This window comes from Chionomys nivalis, chromosome 3 (assembly GCF_950005125.1).
Source record: "Chionomys nivalis chromosome 3, mChiNiv1.1, whole genome shotgun sequence".
In the NCBI taxonomy this organism is placed as follows: domain Eukaryota; kingdom Metazoa; phylum Chordata; class Mammalia; order Rodentia; family Cricetidae; genus Chionomys; species Chionomys nivalis.
The window spans coordinates 40,374,437-40,395,035 of NC_080088.1; the positions used below are offsets into that span (position 1 = coordinate 40,374,437).

The following is a 20,599-nucleotide window of genomic DNA, read 5'->3' on the forward strand; positions in this document are numbered from 1 at the left end:
GGACATTGGTGAGGAGTGGATGGGGGAGAGGGGACCACGTTCCTGGCCTAGAGGGAATAATAGAAAAACGCTGCACTCAGGCTCTTAGCAGAGCGGGGCAGTTATGCCCTCTCTCCAGTACACTCACAGCTGAATGCAAAGTAGCCTTCTGCTCACCAGCCCTTCTTGGGCTCCGGGGGCCCACTTCTACTTGCTCCCTTGCATCCTCTGCTCCCGCTATCTCTTTCTGAGATGAGGAGTGGCTCTGGGATGCTCAGGTTCGAGTCCCAAGCCCAGAATGGGCGCCCACTGTGCTGCCCACCTGGTCTGTTCTGCAGCCCGCAACTAGTTCCTGCTGTCAGGCCAGACTGCCGCAGGCCAGCGCCCCTCCCGGGGGTGGGGTTTCCGCGCCCCCCCCCGCCTTTGTTGTAGGGTCCCCCAAGACACAGACACCCCGTGTCTTGAGGTGCCTGAGGATTTTTAATGAGGGTCCGGGAGAGGACAGGGATGCCAATGGTGCTTGGAAGCTCCTGGGCTCCGGGAGGGAGCCGGGAGGAGGGAGCGCAGCGGGAGCCGCGGGGGTTGCGCTGCAGAAGGGGAGGAGAATGGGGAGGAGCTGGGGGGCCGGCGGGCGGGGAAGGAGGGGTCTTAAGGGGCGGCGAGCCCAGGTCGGACTTCCTTGGAGCCTGGCGGTCAGCAACTAACCCACCTTCGACTCCAGCTCTCTGCTCTGCTCCGCGCCTTCCGGAGCCCCGGACCCGAGCACCGTGAGTGCGGAGAGGAGGTTGGGTGGCTGCAGGAGGCTGGGGTGCTGGGAGGAGGGGACGAGTCTGCGGGGCCCGAGGAAGTTTCCAGGGTCCGCGCGGGGCCCAGAACCTTCAGTCTCACCCTATTCTCTCTTCCGCAGATGTGGAAACGCTGGCTGGCGCTAGCTCTGGTGGCCGTCGCCCTGGTCCGCGGAGAGGTAGGTGACCGGTCTCTGGGGTTTGCGCGCCTGGCGGTCGGACGTGCGCCCCAGGGATGCTCTCTAGGGGTGGGGCTGGGGGTTCCCACCCTTTCGATAGAGTGGGACTCTGGAGTGCTCCCAGCAGAAATTCTACGTAGCAAACTTAAATCTCAATTCTCAAGTAGTTTGGGCCATTAAGCTGGAGCCCCACCACGCCTAATATGGAGGGAGGCTGGGGAGTGGAGAGAGGGGACAGACTGGGCGGATAGAAGCAGAGGCGGCGGCCAGAGCAGCAACAGAGTTCAAAAAGGCGCCGTGAGTTCTTCTGTTCACTTCAGAGGAAACTGCGAATAGTTACGCACTTTTCCTTTCCAAGTTTTTCCTGGTGGGGGAGGATTTAAAAGATTTTTAAAATAGCAGAATGAAATTTCCTTTCTCTTTTATAGAGTGAATTGTGATTCCCCAAAATGTCTTCTCTTTGTAAAATGTCCTGGATTTTTTTGTTATTATCTGGGCTCCATAAGAGCCCTTCACAGTCCAAATTTTCCCTCAAACTCTGTTGAGCAAGTGTGAGAATCTGGGTTCTGCCCTTTGCGGGGCCTCTGGTTAAAACATGCAGCAGTTCTCTCTCTCTCTCTCTCTCTCTCTCTCTCTCTCTCTCTCTCTCTCTCTCTCTCTCTCTCCTTCCTTTCTTCTTTCTTTCTTTCTTTCTTTCTTTCTTTCTTTCTTTCTTTCTTTCTTTCTTTCTTTCTCGTTCGTTCTCTCTTGTAATGTTTTCTTTTCAACGCCAGTGACCTTCCTGAGACACTACAAACAAACCGTACACTCAGAAGCCCCTCCATTAACTCAAAGGTTTATGGGCAGAAAATAAACAATTCTAAATTCCCTGAGCTCCAGTCTCCAGAAGAGTGAGGTCAGAAACTAAACATTTGATAATTATGGCAGGAAATGTGGAAGGAATTAAAAAGCATGAGAAAGAAGTGGAATGTGCGTTACAAAAGAAATAGCTCCCTGGTGGGTGGTTTATGGTCCCTCTTTGAGTGTTTCTTTCATATTGCAGTTTAGCCCCGCCCTTTACATCACAGCTTGATTCTGTCCCAGAATCCATAAATGCATGCAGTCTTCTTTCTTCAAAAAAAAAAAAGACACATTCTGTACTGATGTTTTCTTTAATTCACTGCATTATTGATTGAGGTAGAAACAAGCTATTTTTACTTCCATTGAAATAAAACAGCAAGTATTTATTGGTTAGCTTCTACTTGTAAGAAAATTCTTCTTCAATCATAAAGAAACCGAGTCAGAGAAGTTTGTGTAACTTATCAAATGCCTTCAGTTACAATAGTGGGGGCAAGATGGGAACCAAAGCCTTCTACCTCCAGACCCCAGACTTTTAATCACTGCCTGACCCCACTTGTAAGCATGAAGGCATAAAATTCCACCAGGTATTTTGACATCACACATTGGGTGCTTTTAAAGCCTTTCAAACCCTGCGAGGTGGGCTTTGCTAGTTCCATCTGGCAGATCAGGGACAAAGTTAAGGAAACTAGTTAAACCGTCCATGTTCATATAACAGATTAGCTCTGAAAGTGGATCAGTATGAGCCCATACTACCCCGCAAACCGTCTGAGCCCCAGCCTGCCCCTCATTCATTTTTCTTCAGAGTCTGAGTGGAGGAAATAGCCCCAGTTTTTTTAGTCCTGGTTAAAGAATACTCCTCCATCCCTGTTATGGCCCTCGGGGTGCTCGCCTCTAATCCTAGCACTTGAGAGGCAGAGGCAGGCTGATATCTGTGAGGCCAGCCTGGTCTACATAGTAAATTTCAGTATAGCCAGAGCTACATAGTGAGACCTTGTTTCTAATGATGATGATGATGATGATGTTATAGAAAGACAACTGCTGCTCTGTGGTAGATGAAGTGAATCCCTGGTTAGTTTTACAGCCAGCTTACGAATTGCCAACCCCTTTGTGAACCCGCAAGAACTCTTTGCAGAGGTAAGGACTGCGGGCACTGGGACTCTTCCACACAAGGCTGTGTGCCCCAAGGTCTGGGTCTGTCCTAGGTAACCTGCCCTTCACTCTGGCCTCCTCAACCCACTGCACTGCAGGGAACCGCTCACCCCCCTCAGATGCAATTTCCCCCTGGAGCTCTACGGAAAAACAGCCAGTATTCAGTTCCCAGGCAAAACCTTGGTGCTGCAGGGTGGGGGAGTTGGGGTGCTGAGGCGTGAAAACCAAGGAGCTGATGCAGAAAAGAGGCAGTGAAGGCGGGACACACGCACAATGAAGAGGGATCACGGACATGAGCCATAGCCTTACTATATTTCATGACTTCACTTTATTAGGGATTATTATCTTTCAATCAACCTAGCCTTTATTGCCTGACCTTTAAGGTAACTCTTGGCAAGTTTTAATGCACGTGTTAAGTACGGCATCTCTAATCATGGCGGAAAAGTAAATTAACCCTCTGTGGGAGACGTGACTTGGCATACATTTTAAACACTGTATTTGCAGTTAATGATGCTTGCAGTACAATTTTTTTTCCTTGTTAACCATAAGAACATTCAGCAAACACTCAAATATGGTATTTCTAGTCTTTTGGCATGAGTCCATTTTAGTAAAATTTAGATCTGCGGCCATTGTGCAAATACTGTTGAACTCCCAAAAAAATGAAACATAGAAAATAAGTGAACTTTCTTGGTGCTATTCGCTGTCATAATCAAACCCAAGGATTTAATTCGCTTCTTAAAAACTGTGATGGTTCTACAACTTCTGTTGGCTTTTGAAAACCCAAAGCCTTTGGAGTCAACTTTCAGAAGCAGAGCTGTTCCTTTTCAGGGAAGGGTGGCCAGTACATTCTTAATACTAGTGTGTAAATTCTACTTTGTTATAGTTGAGACTCTATTACCAAATCTCGCTAAGTAGAAGTATTACATTGTTTTCACTGTTTTCTGTGGTATCATACCTCGGACCTCAGAGTAACAATGTTGGGGCCGTTTGCTCCCTCCTTCCATCACCTTGTCTCTACCACCAGGGTGTTTTTTTCAACCAGCCTCCACCAGAATTTTTTTCCATCCATGTGAGCACACGCAAGTGTTCTTCAGAGCTCTGCATGTCTCTAGATCTACACATATTGGACAGGACTAGGCCCGGGGGGGGGGCATCAGCAGAGAGGGGGCTTGCACTAACCATCATGCCTGCCTGCTTTTTCTTTCGAGGCTCCTCCCACAGGGAATGACCACAGCTCTTTTGGAAACTTTGGTGATGCAATATAGGGGTGATTTAGAGAATTCCAGGCATTAGTTTGTGTGCCCATGGAGTCTTGAGGAGTGTAATTTAGTTCCTTTGATATGACAGGCTAGAGGGGACACATAGCCCAATGGCCTGCTTTGGGAGGACAGTCTTTTTTTTTTTAATTGATTTTATTGAGCTCTCTATTTTTCTCTGCCCTCCTCCCTTCCCCTCTCTTTCCCTTCAGCCCTCTCCCATGGTCCCCATGCTCCCAATTTACTCCAGAGATCTTATCTTTTTATACTTCCCTTGTAGATTAGATCCATGTATCACTCTCTTAGGGTCCTCGTTGTTGTCTAAGTTCTCTGGGATTGTGGTTTGTAGGTTGATTTTCTTTGCTTTATGTTTAAAAACCACTTATGAGCCGGGCAGTGGTGGCGCACGCCTTTAATCCCAGCACTCGGGAGGCAGAGGCAGGCGGATCTCTGTGAGTTCGAGACCAGCCTGGGCTACAAGAGCTAGTTCCAGGACAGGCTCCAAAACCACAGAGAAACCCTATCTCGAAAAACCAAAACAAAAAACAAAAAAAAAAAACCCACTTATGAGTGAGTACACGTGATAATTGCCTTTCTGGGTCTGGGTTACCTCTCTCAATATGATGTTTTCTAGATCCATCAATTTGCCTGCACATTTCAAGATGTCATTATTTTTTTTTCTGCTGTATAGTACTCCATTGTGTAAATGTGCCACATTTTCCTATCCATTCTTTGGTCAAGGAGCATTTAGGTTGTTTCTAGGTTCTGGCTATGACAAACAATGCTGCTATGAACATAGTTGAGCACATGGCTTTGTGGTACAATTGAACACCTTTGGGTATATATCCCAAAGTGGTATTGCTGGGTCTTGAGGAAGGTTGTTTTCTAATTTTCTGAGAAATTGCCACACTGATATCCAAAGGGGCTGTACCAGCTTGCACTCCCACCAGCAATGCAGGAGTGTTCCCTTTACCCCACAACCTCTCCAGCATAAGTTGTCATAAGAGTTTTTGATCTTGGCCATTCTTATAGGTGTAGGGTGGAATCTCAGAGTTGTTTTGACTTGCATTTCTCTAATGGCTAAGGATGTTGAACATTTCCTTAAGTGTCTTTCAGCCATTTTAGATTCCTCTGTTGAGAGTTCTCTGTTTAGGTCTTTACTGCATTTTTTTTTATTGGATTATGTGTTCTTTTGATGACCAGTTTATTGAGTTCCTGTATATTTTGGAGATCAGTCCTCTGTCCGATGTGGGGTTGGTGAAGATCTTTTTCCATTCTGTAGGCCGCCGTTTTGCCTTGTTAACCTTGTCCTTTGCTTTACAGAAGCTTTTCAGTTTCAGGAGGTCCCATTTATTAATTGTTTGTCTCAGTGCTGTGTTGCTGGGGTTATATTTAGGAAGTGGTCTCCTGTGCCAATTTGTTTAAGTGTACGTCCCACATTCTCTTCTATGAGGTTCAGTGTGGCTGGCTTTATGTTGAGGTCTTTGATCCATTTGGACTTGAGTTTTATTCATGGTGTTAGATATGGGTCTATTTTCATTCTTTTACATGTTGATATCCACTTATGCCAACACCATTTGTTAAATATGCTTTCTTTTTTCCATTTGACATTTTTTTTTTGCTTCTTTGTCAAAGATTAGGTGTTTGTGTGTCAATTAATATACGGCTCTTCAATTCAGTTCCATTGGTCCTCCTGTCTGTTTTTATGCCAATACCAGGGTGTTTTCAGTACTGTAACTCTGTAGTAGAGTTTGAAGTCAGGGATTGTGATGCCTCCAGAAGTTCTTTTATTGTACAGGATTATTTTGACTATCCTGGGATTTTTGCTTGTACATATGAAGTTGAATATTGTTTTTTGAGGTTTGTGAAGAATTTTGCTGGGATTTTGATGAGCATTGCATTGAATCTGTAGATTGCTTTTGGTAAGATTGCCATTTTTACTATGTTAATTCCACCTACCCAAGAGCATGGGAGATCTTTCCACTTTCTGGTGTCTTCTTCAATTTCTTTCTTCAAAGATTTAAAGCTCTTGTCATACAAGTCTTCCACTTCTTTGGTTAGAGTTACTCCGAGATTTTTATGTTATTTGTGGCTTTTGTGAAGGGTGATGTTTCTCTGATTTCTTTCTATGTCCTGTGTAAAGGAGGGCTACTGATTTTTTTTTTTTTTTTTTTGGTTAATCGTGTATCCTGCTACATTACTGAAAGGTTTATGAGTTGTAGAAGTTCCTTGGTAGAATTTTTGGGATCACTTATGTAAACTATCACATCATCAGCAAATAGTGAGAGTTTGACTTCTTTTCTGATTTGTATCTCCTTGATCCAGGACAGTCTTAATAAGTGTCCAAATGCACCTTCGTGTGTTCCCCTCTCTGCATGCTCCTTCATGCATTCCCCTCTATGTATGCTCTGACATATTTTTTTGCTGTGGTTCCCAGCATTCAAGGTCTAAAAACTCATTATTGTAAATTATACATATACAAAGGACAGGTTTACAGAGGAGATCACTCATTCCAGTAGGGGATCCATACTTGAGCTGTGAGTTGGGAATGTGTCTCTTGAGACAGTGGTGAGGAGAAACAGTAACAGCTCTACAGACAGATGCACTCTGCTTAGCTGTAGGTGTTCCATGCTAGAGGACTGTCAGGGCTTTGTCCCTTGGAAGCCACACTGCCTAATGTCATTTACACCTCCCCACCTGCATGTAGTTAACCCCTAGGGCTGTCTGCCAGGAAGGGAAAGGCTGGGAACACCTCTGCCTTCTGTAGAACCGACCTTGAGCCTTCAGTGTAACCCACACCCTCCAGCTTCAGCACCAAAACCGTTTCCTGTTTATCCTGTTGCAAATAAACTCCTTGCTGTGATTCTGAAGGCACTGTTGGTAACTGAGTGGTTAAAACAGAGCAGGGTCACCGCTGAATAGCCAAAGCAGATGGGCAAGCACCTGGCAGATGGAGGTGCTGCTGCTGCCAGTGTCTCTAGAAGGAGGACCCGTTACAGCTTCTGTCAAAGAGAGTAGGGTAGCAGGAATCTCATGTGGACAAGCTGAAAGAGTTGTCCTAGGAAGAGGCTTGGGACTGTGGTTCGGGTGGATATAAGGACCCCAGAGGTATATCCCAAAGAAGTGGTCAGCTAGACAGCAGCACAGGTCTTGACAAGAAGAAAAAGTCAAAGATGAGCTGTAAATACCCAGGGCCACACTGGTGGATTGGAAACATGATGGTTTCTTTCTTTCGTTTTTTCCCCCTCCAAACAGCTGGACGTCCAGGGTAATATTTTGAACAGACACTTATTTTATTGACTCCATAACACCAGATATCATGCTCTTAGAAAAAAAAAATATGTTCATTTTGTAAGTGAAGTCGTGAGCGACCTTGGAATTTAAATGCTGACGTTTTCCCAGATCGCCCAATTCCAACCCCCGTGGCTCTGGCAAGGGTGATTTCTCCCTGAGTGAGCCATGAGTGGCACCAGGCTTCCCTTCACCGTCTGGTTCAGGACAAGCTGCCCTGCACCCGTGCACAGAGCAGAATCCAGGATGATGGACAAGGCTTGGTCTCTGCCCTCTGATTCCTTAAGGTCCACTGGTGGTCCAGAAGCCTTCAGTGCTAACAGATAATATGTAGATTAGAATAATATAATTAGCAAGGGAATTTGAGGACATCCTGGTCAACATAGAGGGTTCTAGGCTAGCCAGACCTGCATGGTAAGAACTTGCCTCAAAAAGAGAGGAAGAGAGAGAGGATTGGGGGGCAGGGGAGGACCTGAGAGGTCCTTCCATAATTTTTTTGAAAATTCCCATCTTAAAAAAGCTATATTTATTTTATGAGTGTTCTGCCTGTCTGGATGTCTGTGCACCCCCTGTGTACCTGGTGCCCTTGCTGATCAGAAAAGGTCATCAGGTCCCCTGGTTCTGGAGTTAGAGATGGTTGTGATCCGCCACATAGGTGCTGGGAATCAAACCTGGGTCCTCTTCAAGAACAAGTGCTCTTAACCTCTGAGCCATCTCCCCTGCCCCTGAAAATTCCTCTACATTATTAATGTGTAACTTGATACACTTCTATCCCAGTCCTTCCCGGGCCACTCCCCGTGAAGACAGAGGGCGTTGGTGAAGAAAGACTGTAAGCTCAGGGTAGAAAAGCCACGCAGTAGAAACAGCGTGTGCAAGGCTTTGGCCTAGCGCACGCTTCATCGTTCCTTGTCCATCAGTGGTTTCCTTTTAATCAGTCTCTTGGTGTCTAGCAACATTTGGCAAATTTTTCATCCACGTTTTAGCAATAATGAGTTTTTCGAATCAGTGCAAAGGTTAATTAATTCTCCCGGGAGTCTTGCAACTCAGATGTTATGTAACTATTTGCATGAATGTGTAGTTGATTATTCTATTCAAGGCGAGTCTTCACAAGATGCCAATCGTGTTATTTAGAACAGCTGTAAACTTAGAACTGCCATGACAACTGGTAGGAGAAGGGAAGGCACAGGCATAGGTGCCCCTCTGAGCTGTGCTCAAAACCTTACCTGTAAGTGGTGGGATTGAAGGTAATTTTATTCTCATGTTATGTGTATGCGATGTGTGTGTACGGGTCAGTATTGACATGTGTGTGGACATTTGATGGGGTGTCAAGCATATGTACGTGTGTGTGGAGACCCAAGTTCGATGCCAGATGTCTTCCTCCGTTGTGCTCTACCTTATGAACTGAGCCAGGGTCTTTCAATTAAACCCAGAGTCTAGAGCTAATACTAGGTAGGACTTGCTCCGGCGATTCTGTATCTGCCTTCAAAGTGCCAGGCTTATAGGCGGGCCGCCATGTCTATCCAGCATTTGTGTGGGTGTCTGGGCATCTGAATTCTGTTGCTCACGTTTGCACTGCCAGTGCTTTTCTGCTGAGCCATCTCCCCAGCACAGCAGTAGGAGGATAAATTCTTCCTCATGACGTCAAGGCCCTAGACGAAATACTGGAAGAGGAGGACCAACAGGGCTTGCTTTAAGAGAATATGTTGGATGATGCTCTATAGCTCCCAGGGAATTAATCAACTCAGTAATACGTGATGATTTGATTGAACACTATAGGCAGTGAAAATAAGTACTCCCAGCACTGGAATAAATGGCTTGCTGAGACGGTATTTGCCCCTGTCCATGACAGGCATTAGTAATCAATCATAGAATCCTTTCCTGCTGAATTCAGAGGAGGTTTGAAAATCTTATTCAACAGTATTCTGTATAGCTACTAACAATCAGTCAGGAGTCTCTGTGTGAGGTGAAAGCTGTTTGTCATTCCTGCTGGAATACTCAGTCCAGTCTAGCAAGCACTGACAGATTTGAACCGAAACTAGGTTAATAGGAAGGGTGAGTTCAGACCCGTGTGGCTGACGGAGAGAACAAGAGGTGGTGGACCCGAGGTGGGAAATGTCAAGAGAAGCCACTTACCGGTTTCTGGCCCAAGCATCTACGTCGTTTGAGTTACTGCAAACACCTTAAAGTAAGCCAAGCCCATCATGTTGGCCATCAGCGAAGACTGGCAATGAGAGTTTTCTTGACTGCCCTGGTGAAATCCACGCTTGCTCTGCCTCAGACTGGAAGAGAGGCTACTGTCGCGGATAGCGGCTTCTGCATTAGCAGAGTCTGGCAATAACTTGCTAATAGAATGTTCTCTGGGTGGTTATAATGCAAAAATATAGCCTATAAATTTGCATTTTCTGCTGTGGTTGAAAGGCTTCCGTGTAATCTCTTCACAGACTTTTTATGTCCTCATTTGGAAGTAATCATTATTTCGCTATTTTCAGGAATAAGCCGGAATTTATGCTGCCTGGTACGTCCTGTGTCCTGGATGATCAAGGCACTATTTGTGAGCACTCGGGCCATTGCCAAGTGAATCACGTAATATATGGCAAAAGCTATGTTGTGTCGCAGGCACAGGCGAGTGTGCGCAGTGTGTGTCTGTGTCTGTCTGTCTGTCTGTCTGTCTGTCTGTAGTGGGATATTTGAATCCATGTTAGGGAAAGTGACTCTATTTTCCTTTGTTATTTTGAAATTAAAATTGCCTTTCCCCAGTCTTTCCTGTATCCTTCAGTAATACTTAATAAATATGACTGATTAATCTGCAGCAGCCTCGGGCCCTTGCTGGGGTGTGATATCAGCCACTTCACACGTGTCTTTCCATTAGCACCAGTGTGAGACTCATGGGACTACACAGGTCTTTTCCTGGAGACGCTGCCTCCACCGCAAACAGTGTGCAGCTCGAATGGGTCCGGCCATCAGCTTCTTCTACTTCCTCTCCTCTTGCCTCTGCTTTAGACAGTTCTGAAATGCAGTGAGATGTGCGGCCCCTTCCTATCCATAATTCCAGAGGCTGCCCCAGGCGGGCGGTATCATTTCTGCCTCCCAAGCTTGTTTTCTGTATCAGCATGTCAGCTGAGGCTGCGTTTTGTAGAGAGCTTTATCTGAGATGCTGTCTCTTCTTGTTTCCCATTTTCTTGTCATTCAGAGGATCCTCAAGTTCCCTCCTTCATTATCTCTTGGTCTCAAACTAGATATCTCCAAGTTTGTTTTGCCTGTTTTCTTTACCTGTCTTTAGTTATGCTAAAGCATTGACTCCTGGGCCTCACCCAACCTAGCCCAAAGCTCTGCCACTGAGTTTGTCCCCAAGCCCATGTGGCAGAATCTTGCTGTGCACCTCAGACTGGCCTTGCCTCTGTAATGCTCCTGCCTCTGCCTCCCAGATGCTGAGATGACAACCGTGCCACCATGTCTGGCCTTCAAACCTGTTCTTTAAACAGACTCTATTGAAGAGCTTTTGCTATTAAATGACAGTGTGGAGTATAAAATAGTTTGTGGCATGGGAAGTGTTCCTCGACAGTGAGGACCACAGCACTGGTTCTCTGAGGGAACCGGAATTCATGCCCTCACAGCTACCCCATCCCGGGCCAGGGCTCCTCGCTGCCTTCTCACGCTCTCTTGTCCTTTCTGTCTAGCCTTTTCCTTCTCATGTTCCTCCTGCTTCCCTTCATCCCAAAAGGCCTGGTCTGTGTTAGGAGCTGACAAAATCCCTACAGACCTCCTGCTTGTCTTCACACAGTTTAAACCCATACACGCTGCTTTTATGAATCGTCCAATACACTTGTTTTCTCAAGGTCTACAGGGAAGAGGGGAGTCAAAGGTTTCACACTTGTGCCCCCTGTGGGGTACTAAGCTAGTGCTGGTGAAGCAGGCCCTGGTCACAGGAGCCTTCAGTCTAGTGGGAGAAGTAGGCAGGGACGGTCACACACGGCCTCAGAATGGTCCAGTTTGAGAAACAGGAAGACGGGGCTGAGAAGAACCTCCCCGCACTGAGCTTGGAAAAGGGCGGAAAGTGAAGGAACTTCTACTTAATTCTCACACACTGATAAGTAGCTACGCTAATCCTCATTTTACCCGTGAAGAAACTACTCAGTTACCCCACAGCAGCTAGGGGCAGGATGTAAACCCAGGGCTTGAAGCCCCTGCGACGGTGTCTTGTTTCTAGAAGTCAGAATCTGAAACTCCAGGACTTTGCTGGTAGCGTGGACTCTGTACAGACCCAGTCACCCACCCCGCTTCAGGGTTTACCAGTGGCTGGATGGCTTTGGTACCTGAGTTGATGCTGCTGCCTCGCCCGCTCCAACCCCGTGAATGCAGTCATGAGCTGCACTTGAGTCCAGCCCCAGCTGCTTCTCGGACGCATGCTGAACTGCAGTTATTGTTTGGGAACATTGGCAGCTAATGGCCAGTGACTCAAGATGTCCTTGAGATGTATTCATAACTTCCATACCACACGAGGCCAACTGAAATGCTCTGACCTCCAATCTAGTTGCTAAGTGTGATTATTTGTTGCGCAGACACACCTGGGTGAAGGACTGATGGGGCCAGTTCCATCCTGCACTGTATTCACTGAGTCATGTCCTGGCACAGGCCCCCTCTGCCACCCAGCAGAAAAGGCCCCTTTCCCCACCGACTGGTCAGTAAAGCCTCCTGAAGCCAGCATTACCTCAGAGTCAGGAGCTTATTGGACAGCAGTGGATCTTTCTACATCTGTACCAGTTTTAATCAACTGTTTTCATCAGAGGTTTGAGGCCTCCATCAAAAGCTTGTTCTTCATAAGGACAAGCTGAAACAACACAGTGGAAAGAACTTTAAAATACGGCCCTTCGCCCCTACGGTGTGCCTCTTTTGGCTGTTGCTCACTTCAGTTTCCGTGGGGGAACTCGGAGTTCTCAGGAATGAAGAGAAGCATCCCCAGCTCCCCTCTGATGGATGGATTACCAGAACCTCCCTCAGCCTATCGCTGGATTCCAGCCCCTGAAGAAAATGTCCCAGATAGAGTGAGCCCCCAGCCTGGAGCCCGTCAGGTTGTGTCATATGTTTGCGTTAGCTGAACAAAGAACTACAGGCTTTCTGGCCTGGCTCCCCTCCTCCCTCATTCGCCCCTCCACTGGGAGAGTCCAGCTAAAGTCTAGACAGCGTCTGCTTGGCACCGGGCCTTCCCAGCAGCCCCGACTGCCTCAGCGATGCTCGTACTGGTTCTTCTTGCTCATTTCCTGCCTTTCTCAAAGTCAGCCCTGAGTTTTCTTGGGGGACTGGCATGTACCCACACATGTAGGAAGCCAGTGAGTGGATGATGAGCCTGCCCAGGATTCTCTGAAGTGAGAAGTACCGGCTGACGATGTGGCCGAGAAGTGCCCTTGGTGGAAGCTAGCTCGAGGAAGCCTCTGTCTTTGCCCAGAGGAGGCTGGAGTGAATAACTCAATGGCACCCCAAGGGGGAACTGAGACAAACATTTACCCCCATCCCCCAAAAGGAGTAAGAGTGAACTGCAGTTTACAGTCCACCCACTTTGGGTTGTCAAAATACTCTATTTAGAGGAAGTAGAATCTTTAATTAGTTCTTACCTCAATTTTCCATCTTGGGGACCATTGAAAGAGGTTGGTTAAGGAGTAAGAACACAGAATGAAAGGAAACAGGATGCCCCTGGGTCCTGCTCTTACGTACTGAGTGCAGCGTAGACGTCCAGGGTGTGGTGTCTGAAGAGTCTTCGTGCCCCAGAATCCTGAATCCTGGTTACTCCACAGATAAAAGTCATTTGGTTTTCTACTTCATGTGTCAATTGTGTATGAACACCAAGAAAGAAATGAGAGATGCCAAATCCCCTTGGGATCGAGAGAAAGATCTTTTTTTTTTTTCGAGACAGAGTTTCTCTGTAGCTTTGGTGCCTGTCCCGGAACTAGCTCTTGTAGACCAGGCTGGCATCGAGCCCCAGAGATCCGCCAGCCTCTGCCTCCCGAGTGCTGGGATTAAAGGCGTGCACCACAACCGCCTGGCGAAAGATCTTTAAAAAAAGAGTACAGAACAATCCAAAGTCCAAAAAGTGGAATTTGAGATTTTGGTTTGGTTTGGCTGGTTTTTTGAGATAGGGTTTCTCTGTGTAGCCTTGTAGACCAGGCTGGCCTCGAACTCACAGAGATCTGCCTGCCTCTGCCTCCTGAGTGCTGGGATTAAAGGTGTGTACCATCACTGCTCAGCGTGAGATTTCTTGACACAAACAACTTTCTTCTGATTTTTTAAAACCTTCACACTTTCTTTCAAAAAATGGTGCAGTGTTACAAATGGCTTACAAAAATAACTGTGTAGAAAAGTTGCATGGAATTCTTCTTGCCTCCCACCATGTTGCCTGGCCCATGACCAAGACCCAGGAGTTCCTGGACAGGTGCTGAATGTCCTGCCTTGGTCCCCTGGCCTTGATCTATGAGTCAGTGTTGAGTGTTTGTGGCTGTCTCAGGCACTGGTCTTTTTTGTCTCTGAGATACGCACTGAAATCAAGTGACTTGTTGGAATGGCCTTAGTTAGGAAGCCAAGGTCAACATGGATGCTTCAGTCCCACTGATGTTGGTGCCCCATCCTGGCTCCTTTTTCTATGCCCTAGTACATGGCCAGGTGCTCAATTACCCTGACGTCTGGTTCTGAATAGGGGTTACTCATGCACTGTATGTGTCCTCCCTGATAGGGGTTCTTGTGCAGGTTAGGACATGTCTGGACACACATTTGCACATGCACACCCATGCATACTGACTTGAATTTAACCTCTGGGGGAGCACAGGCATCTGCCAATATCCCATAGTAAGACGTTGCCTCAACGACAAATTCCTGTGGGAACTAATGGAGAGGGGCAAGTGTGTATTGGAAGTCCCTCTGCTTAGCTCCCCTATTTCACTGTGTGACTTCTGGTTATACTGCCATGTCGTCGCTCTAAGCCTAGGTACAGTGCTTACTTTTGTGACTACCAGTGTACCCATGTGTCATTTGTTCAGTCAATCATTCCGCTTCAACCAAAAATGGCCTGCAATTAGTTAAGCCAACTAGGTTCGGAGAGAGATCTATGTTTGGGGCATAACATTTATAAGACAGCATGAAAATGGATATGGGACTCAAAGACAGTCCAGAGGAGTTCCTGGCCACTGTCACAGCGATGCTTGGATCATTTAAAACTTGGCGTGGTACTGACAGAGGAGGAATTTCTGCTGGACCAGCTACTAGACAGTAAAGCAGACATGTAGGTGTTCATGGCGACCGGCACAGATGCTCGCACACCCAGGTCCCCTTTACTGATGCAGCCTCGGTCGTGAGGGCCCAGGGAAGCTTTATAGCTTCTTGCTGGCTCAGCTTAATTCCCAAAAGCTTCTGTCGGAGAGAGAATTTGTATGCACCAGTTTCTGGTGGGAGCAGGCTTCTCAGAACGCTGCAGTCAACTAGGGCGGGGCCAGGCTACCCAGAAACTCCAGGCTCCTCTGTCCCGAGAATCTCAGGAATGTGAATATGCCCCATTGCTCTGTTGCTCCTCTCCTTCTCTCCTTCACTTTCCACTTCCTTTCCTGTCTTAGCCCGTGTTGCCTTGACTTTGCTGACAGGCATGCACGGAGTCAGAATTCCTGGGTAGGCATTTATTTTAAAGGCAAGACTTTCTCTTTCTGCATCAGTCAGTGTCTGCATCTTGCTCAGCAAGACTTCTGCAATGCAGCACAGGCTGGCTGAGGACCAGCAGGACCCCGGCCAAGGAAGATCCGCTGGTGTTGGCTTCCTCAGTTTCCTTCTGAAAGATGGCAAAAAAAGGACAGTGAGGCTCGAGTCCAGGTGCTTGCTAAGGTTGGATGTGTCACGTGCAGCCTTCCCTGTGTGACTGTCATGGCAGGGCAGGAATGACGGTATCCCACACTTGTGCCCTACCCTTTGGCTATCAGAATGCTGAAACAACTGGCCATGAGAGAGTGGACTTGCTCCAGGAAGCTCATGGTGGGAAAAGCTGAAGCCTGGTGGTAGCCAGAGGGGGACCTTGTCTCCTAGAAGTTCTTACAACTTGTCAGACCACTTGGCGGTAGTGTCCAGAGCCAATGATGGGGGGAAGGACCCCACCTTCATCTGGACTACTTAGCACACCTTATGTTATCTGTTTAAACCTTAATATCACTAGGACCTTAACAATGGACTTGTGGGGGAGGTGATACTCTTTCTAATGTGGACTCATTGAAGAAATCTCCTTTTTCTACTTTCCACTATTGCTTGTTTGTTGATTGGCTTATTGAGGATGGGAGGCCCAGCCTGGCTTATCTTAGGGGTTGCCAGGGCTGAGGTTATGTCCCTAATAATTCCAGTTAATAACTTCAGTCTATTCCTTTTCCAATTTTGTTTATTTATTTAGTTGTGTGTGTCTCTGTGTGTTTGTCTGTGTCTGTGTGTGTAAGGGCCCATGGAGGTCAGAGGCATTGGTTGGTTCCCTGAGCTGTAGTTACAGGCGAGCTACCTGATGTGGGAACCAGGATTTGAACTGAAAAACCTGCATGCACTCTTAATTGTTAACTGAGTCTTCTCTCCAGCTTGCTTGCTTTCTTCCTTTCTTTCGACAAGTTTTCTTTGTGTAACAGCTCTGCCTGTCCTGGAACTCACTCTGTTGACTAGACTGGCCTCAAACTCACAGAGACCCACCAGCCTCTGCCTCCCGAGTGCTGAGATTAAGGGCATGTGCCACCACTGCCCAGCCAGCTCCTTATTTTTTGATAAAATTTCCTAATTTTTTAAAGGGGCCATATTACTTTCAGGGCAGATATAAAGTTAACAACTTTCGCCTAGAAATATAACTAGGAAAAAGTCTGTTTATTTTCTACAAAAGGACCTGTATAGTTTGATCTGGATGAGATGTGGCTCTGACTGTTTGTTATGCATTCAATATCATCTTTCTTTTAGGCATTTTTAATCCCCCCAGAAAGCCATAGTGGTGATATAAAGCCCCATTAGAATAACTAACTTTCAGGGATTTTGGACTGGTTCAGTCACTTTACCGCTTAGGAAATTGTATTTCCCCTCGAAATCCCCCTACACGTTTAATCAAACAGAAGGCTCCTCGTGTCTTAAGTTGTTCCCCTGAACGGTGGTTATATTAGGGGCCTGCTGTCCACACAGGCTGTTCCTTTGGTTGGCTGGATTATTTTTACAGGTGCTGCTGTCACTGTGCTCACTGTAAATGGCATTGTCCTGGAGCCCTTAATTACTCATGTCACAGGGACCTGAGATATAGAGACCTCCTCATTCTCAGGTGGCTGGTTTTAATTATAGGAAACGTCTTCTTTTTGCTTGTGCTGGGGAGTGGGACAGGGCTGGCTTTCTGCATGACTGACTGGCTCTTTGTGTGTGTGTGTGTGTGTGTGTGTGTGAGAGAGAGAGAGAGAGAGAGAGAGAGAGATGCATGCGCAAGTGCATGTTCATTTGTGTGGAGTGAGAATGTGTTTGGCTCCTGGGTACCTGGATACTATCATAAACCCTAGACTGCCAACCTGTGACCTCAGATATGACAGGAGCCATATTCAGAAAGCCATAAAGTTCCCTTTATGGCAGAAAGGAAGGTTAAGAGCTTCTGTGGCTGGGGTATTCAAAGCACCAACTGTTCCAAGGTGATCGTGTCCTAGAAATGGGGGCTGGGAAGCTCAGATAGGAAGCATGAAGGCAGAATGGGCACCACTGTGGGGAGGAAGGGGACCGACAGGAAGAGGATAGGAGCGGGGAATGAGGAGCAACAGAAATGTCGAACAAAGTCTGTATGAAGTTGTCGTAGTGAAAGCCAATGCTTTACACAGTAGTAAAAACCGGAAAGTAGAGCAGCTGCCTAAACACCATTGCTGCGGCTGAACAAATGAGGAGGGGTGTTAGGGTGAAGAATTGCTGATCCGCCGTCAGTGTTCCCTGATAAAAGCTCTGAGAGAACACTGCAGATGGGATGCATGGTTGGAACGATACCTTGGCGGGTGGGTTGTTTTTGCAAAGTTAAGATAGTGTCTGAGAAGAAACTTAAGGAGAAATGATGCTTCTGGAAATTTAAAAAGCATCAGTATATGGTGTGTGGCCAGAGAGGTGAGGGAGCCAAAGTATCTTGTGGCAGGTAAATGCTCAGTTGAGACCGCTTCAGTTCTGGCAGGCCATAGAACCGCAGGAAAAGGCCCAAAGCCTAACCTGGACTGTGTATTGTGCGATGTTAAAGTCTGTGCTATACTAAATGGTTTTTACGCCAGTATCAGAATATGTGAAGAGGAAGACAAAGTAAGCAGTGCTCTCCAATGATTTCATTCATTTCTCCACAGAACACCATTTCAAAACCTAGCATAAATTACACACAGATACATATATACATACATACATACATGCATACATGTAGTGTGGAGGCCGCTTGTTGGTTCCCAACTGCACAGATTACCGAAATAATGACACAGAACTGTATTAATTAAATTGCTGCTTGGCCTTTTAGCTCTAACTTCCTATTGGCTAGTTCTTACATATTAATTTAACCCATTTCTATTAATCTGTGTATCACCACGTGGCTGTGGCTTACTGGGTAAAGTTCCATCTGGCATCTGTCTCTGACCGGGGTACATGGCTTCTCCTGACTCCGCCTTCTTTCTCCCAGCATTCAGTTTAGTTTTCCCCACCTAGTTCTACTCTGCCCTATCAATAGGCTAAGATAGTTTCTTTATTAACCAAAGGTATTCACAGCATACAGAGGGTAATCCTACATCACCCCCCTTTTCTGTTTAAATAAAAAGGAAGGTTTTAACTTTAGCATAGTAAAATTACATATAACAAAACAGGTATCAAGTAAGAATTACAGTTATAAAACTTATATATACTTTATCTTTTATCAAAACTAAGGAAAACTATAAATTCTTCAACTCCATCAAAGACTCTAGAAGGATATGATATTAACTAAGTAAACAAGATGTATATTGTAAGCAACTTCCAAAACTCTAGAATTGACAGAGACATCTCACTGCCTGGATATTCACCCAAATTTCTTTTGTACCATTGGGGCATCCATCTTTAACCTACAGGCCCATAGTATCCAGCAGACTTTTCCATGAAGCAGGAAATTTCAAAGACAGTTCCACCTATATTGGCAGTTTGTCAGTCACTTTCTTCTGTGTCCTGCAGAATGTCTAACAGACTCCATGAAACAGAAACCCTGAAGGACCATTTCAACAGTCATTTCTCTGTGGGTCCTGCATGTCCAGTTCACCCAACATAGCATCAAGCAGTCCAGGCAAGAGCAGTTTCTTGCCCAAATGGCTAACAAACTCTATAAGGACCCTTTTCAATGCCCATCACCCTCTTGAAGTATTGATGCTGCCAGGAACAAATGTGTCTCACTGTCATGAAAAATCCTAACTGCTTAAAATATTTAAATGACATATTCTGAAGGTCTCTGAAAGATTTGAAGAATATCTGTCTAAATAAAATATATCTCTATATATCTAGAATTCTTAACTAACACGACTACAAGCTTGACTATCATAAGTGATTATCTATTAACCTATATTTCTTAATTATACATTACATTTTTTAAATGAGCTGTACAAACACAATACCTTAATCAAGAGCAGAAATATAAATACACAGTATAACAAAATTGACCTTAAATTTGTATCAATAAACCAAAATCTAGACCAATGCTAATCTCTATAGCATATCCCCCTTTAAATATATAAAAAAAAAAAAACATTTTTAAACAATATTTGGGAATATGGGCGTGGTTTTCTTCAAACTGCTTTCTGCTGTTTACTAGGAGAAGTAATTTTTGAGGGGGTGTTCAAGGCAACTTTTAGGGAGTCTTTATCCATCAAACCACATTAGCCTGGAATGAATCCACAGGTTCTCATCCTGTGTGGAAATAAAAGAAGAACATCTTTTCCAAAGCAACATATCCTTAGACCCAAATTTTGATGACAAGATACCTTTAAAGTATATATGTTGGTTTAGCTTAGCAACCCGTACAATGAAAGGTCTCTTGTCATGTAGCTCTTTAACAGTCAAAGAAATTAAAAGAGAACATAATACACATAATCCAGACTCTCTGTGTATATTCCATCTTTATGTGTCTTATTATTTTTCCCAAGCCTATGTACATTTTTAAAAAACAGTGTGTCTTGTTTAGAGGTCTTTTATGTCTGAATCTGTCCTTTTGTGTATCTGAAATCATTTTCTTTTCAAGAGTACTTTTTAAAATGCTAAGCAACTTGGTCTCAGCGGCCCTGGGTGCTGGCTTCACCTCTCTCAAGCTTTAAATATGGAGGAGGTAGTTTACCACAGGTTCTAGGACCACCGGGTGGGAGCCATCCTCACCACTTCAACTCTGGGTAGCACCGTGCAGCGTATAAACCCTTTTTATCTGAGTAAAAGCTAAATCCTCCATGCAGCACACTGCGCGAACTGGATATATCTCAGTGTATGGCAGCAGGAATCTGCCATGCTCTCCTGCCTGTGCACTCCTAGCAGACATGATCCGGCCACCTACCCAGGTTGGGGGGCACTGAGCCGCAGGCATAGTCTCAGCTACTTTTCCTCCTAACCCCAAACATACAAGCATCTGGGTGCACAAACCCATTCAAGTGCTCTGTAGGCAAACCATCCAAAAGAGTCAGAGCCATTCGTGCTGGTGAACCAGGAAGCCGCCATCGAACACTGAATCAGAAAGACCTCTCTTAAAGGTTGGCTGTAGCACACCACCAGCAAGCAAAACCCAATGTGGGAGGAAGGGGGAATGTGGCTAAACTTTTTTTGTTTTTGTTTTGTTTTGTTTTTTGTCTAGAGTTCCTTTTCAAGCTTTCTCAGGTTTTGTGTGGATATAGCCAACCACGTTGGAGTGCCAACACACACACACATGCACACACACACACATATATGGTATCACTCTGTAGCCCAGACTGGCCTCAAATTCATGGGCTATCCTCCAACCTCACCTTTCAAATGCTAGGATTATGTGTGAACCCCACTGCCGTGAATATGTTCCAGGCTAATGTTCCAGGAGTAATCCAAACAAACTTCTGCAAGCAGAGCCTATCTGTATCTATCCCTGGGTCTTGTGGAACTT

The 20,599-nt window shown here is 45.9% G+C and overlaps 1 protein-coding gene across 1 annotated transcript in view; it reads left to right on the forward strand.

Moving 5' to 3' along the window:
- The first annotated feature begins 633 nt into the window (after positions 1–633).
- Fstl1 (follistatin like 1) overlaps positions 634–20,599 on the forward strand; it is a 57,996-nt gene continuing 38,030 nt past the window's right edge. Inside the window, exons 1-2 of the mRNA XM_057765971.1 lie at positions 634–746; positions 887–943. Of these exons, the coding sequence (XP_057621954.1) occupies positions 887–943 (57 nt within the window). The 5' untranslated portion in view covers positions 634–746. The remainder of the gene's footprint in view (positions 747–886; positions 944–20,599) is intronic.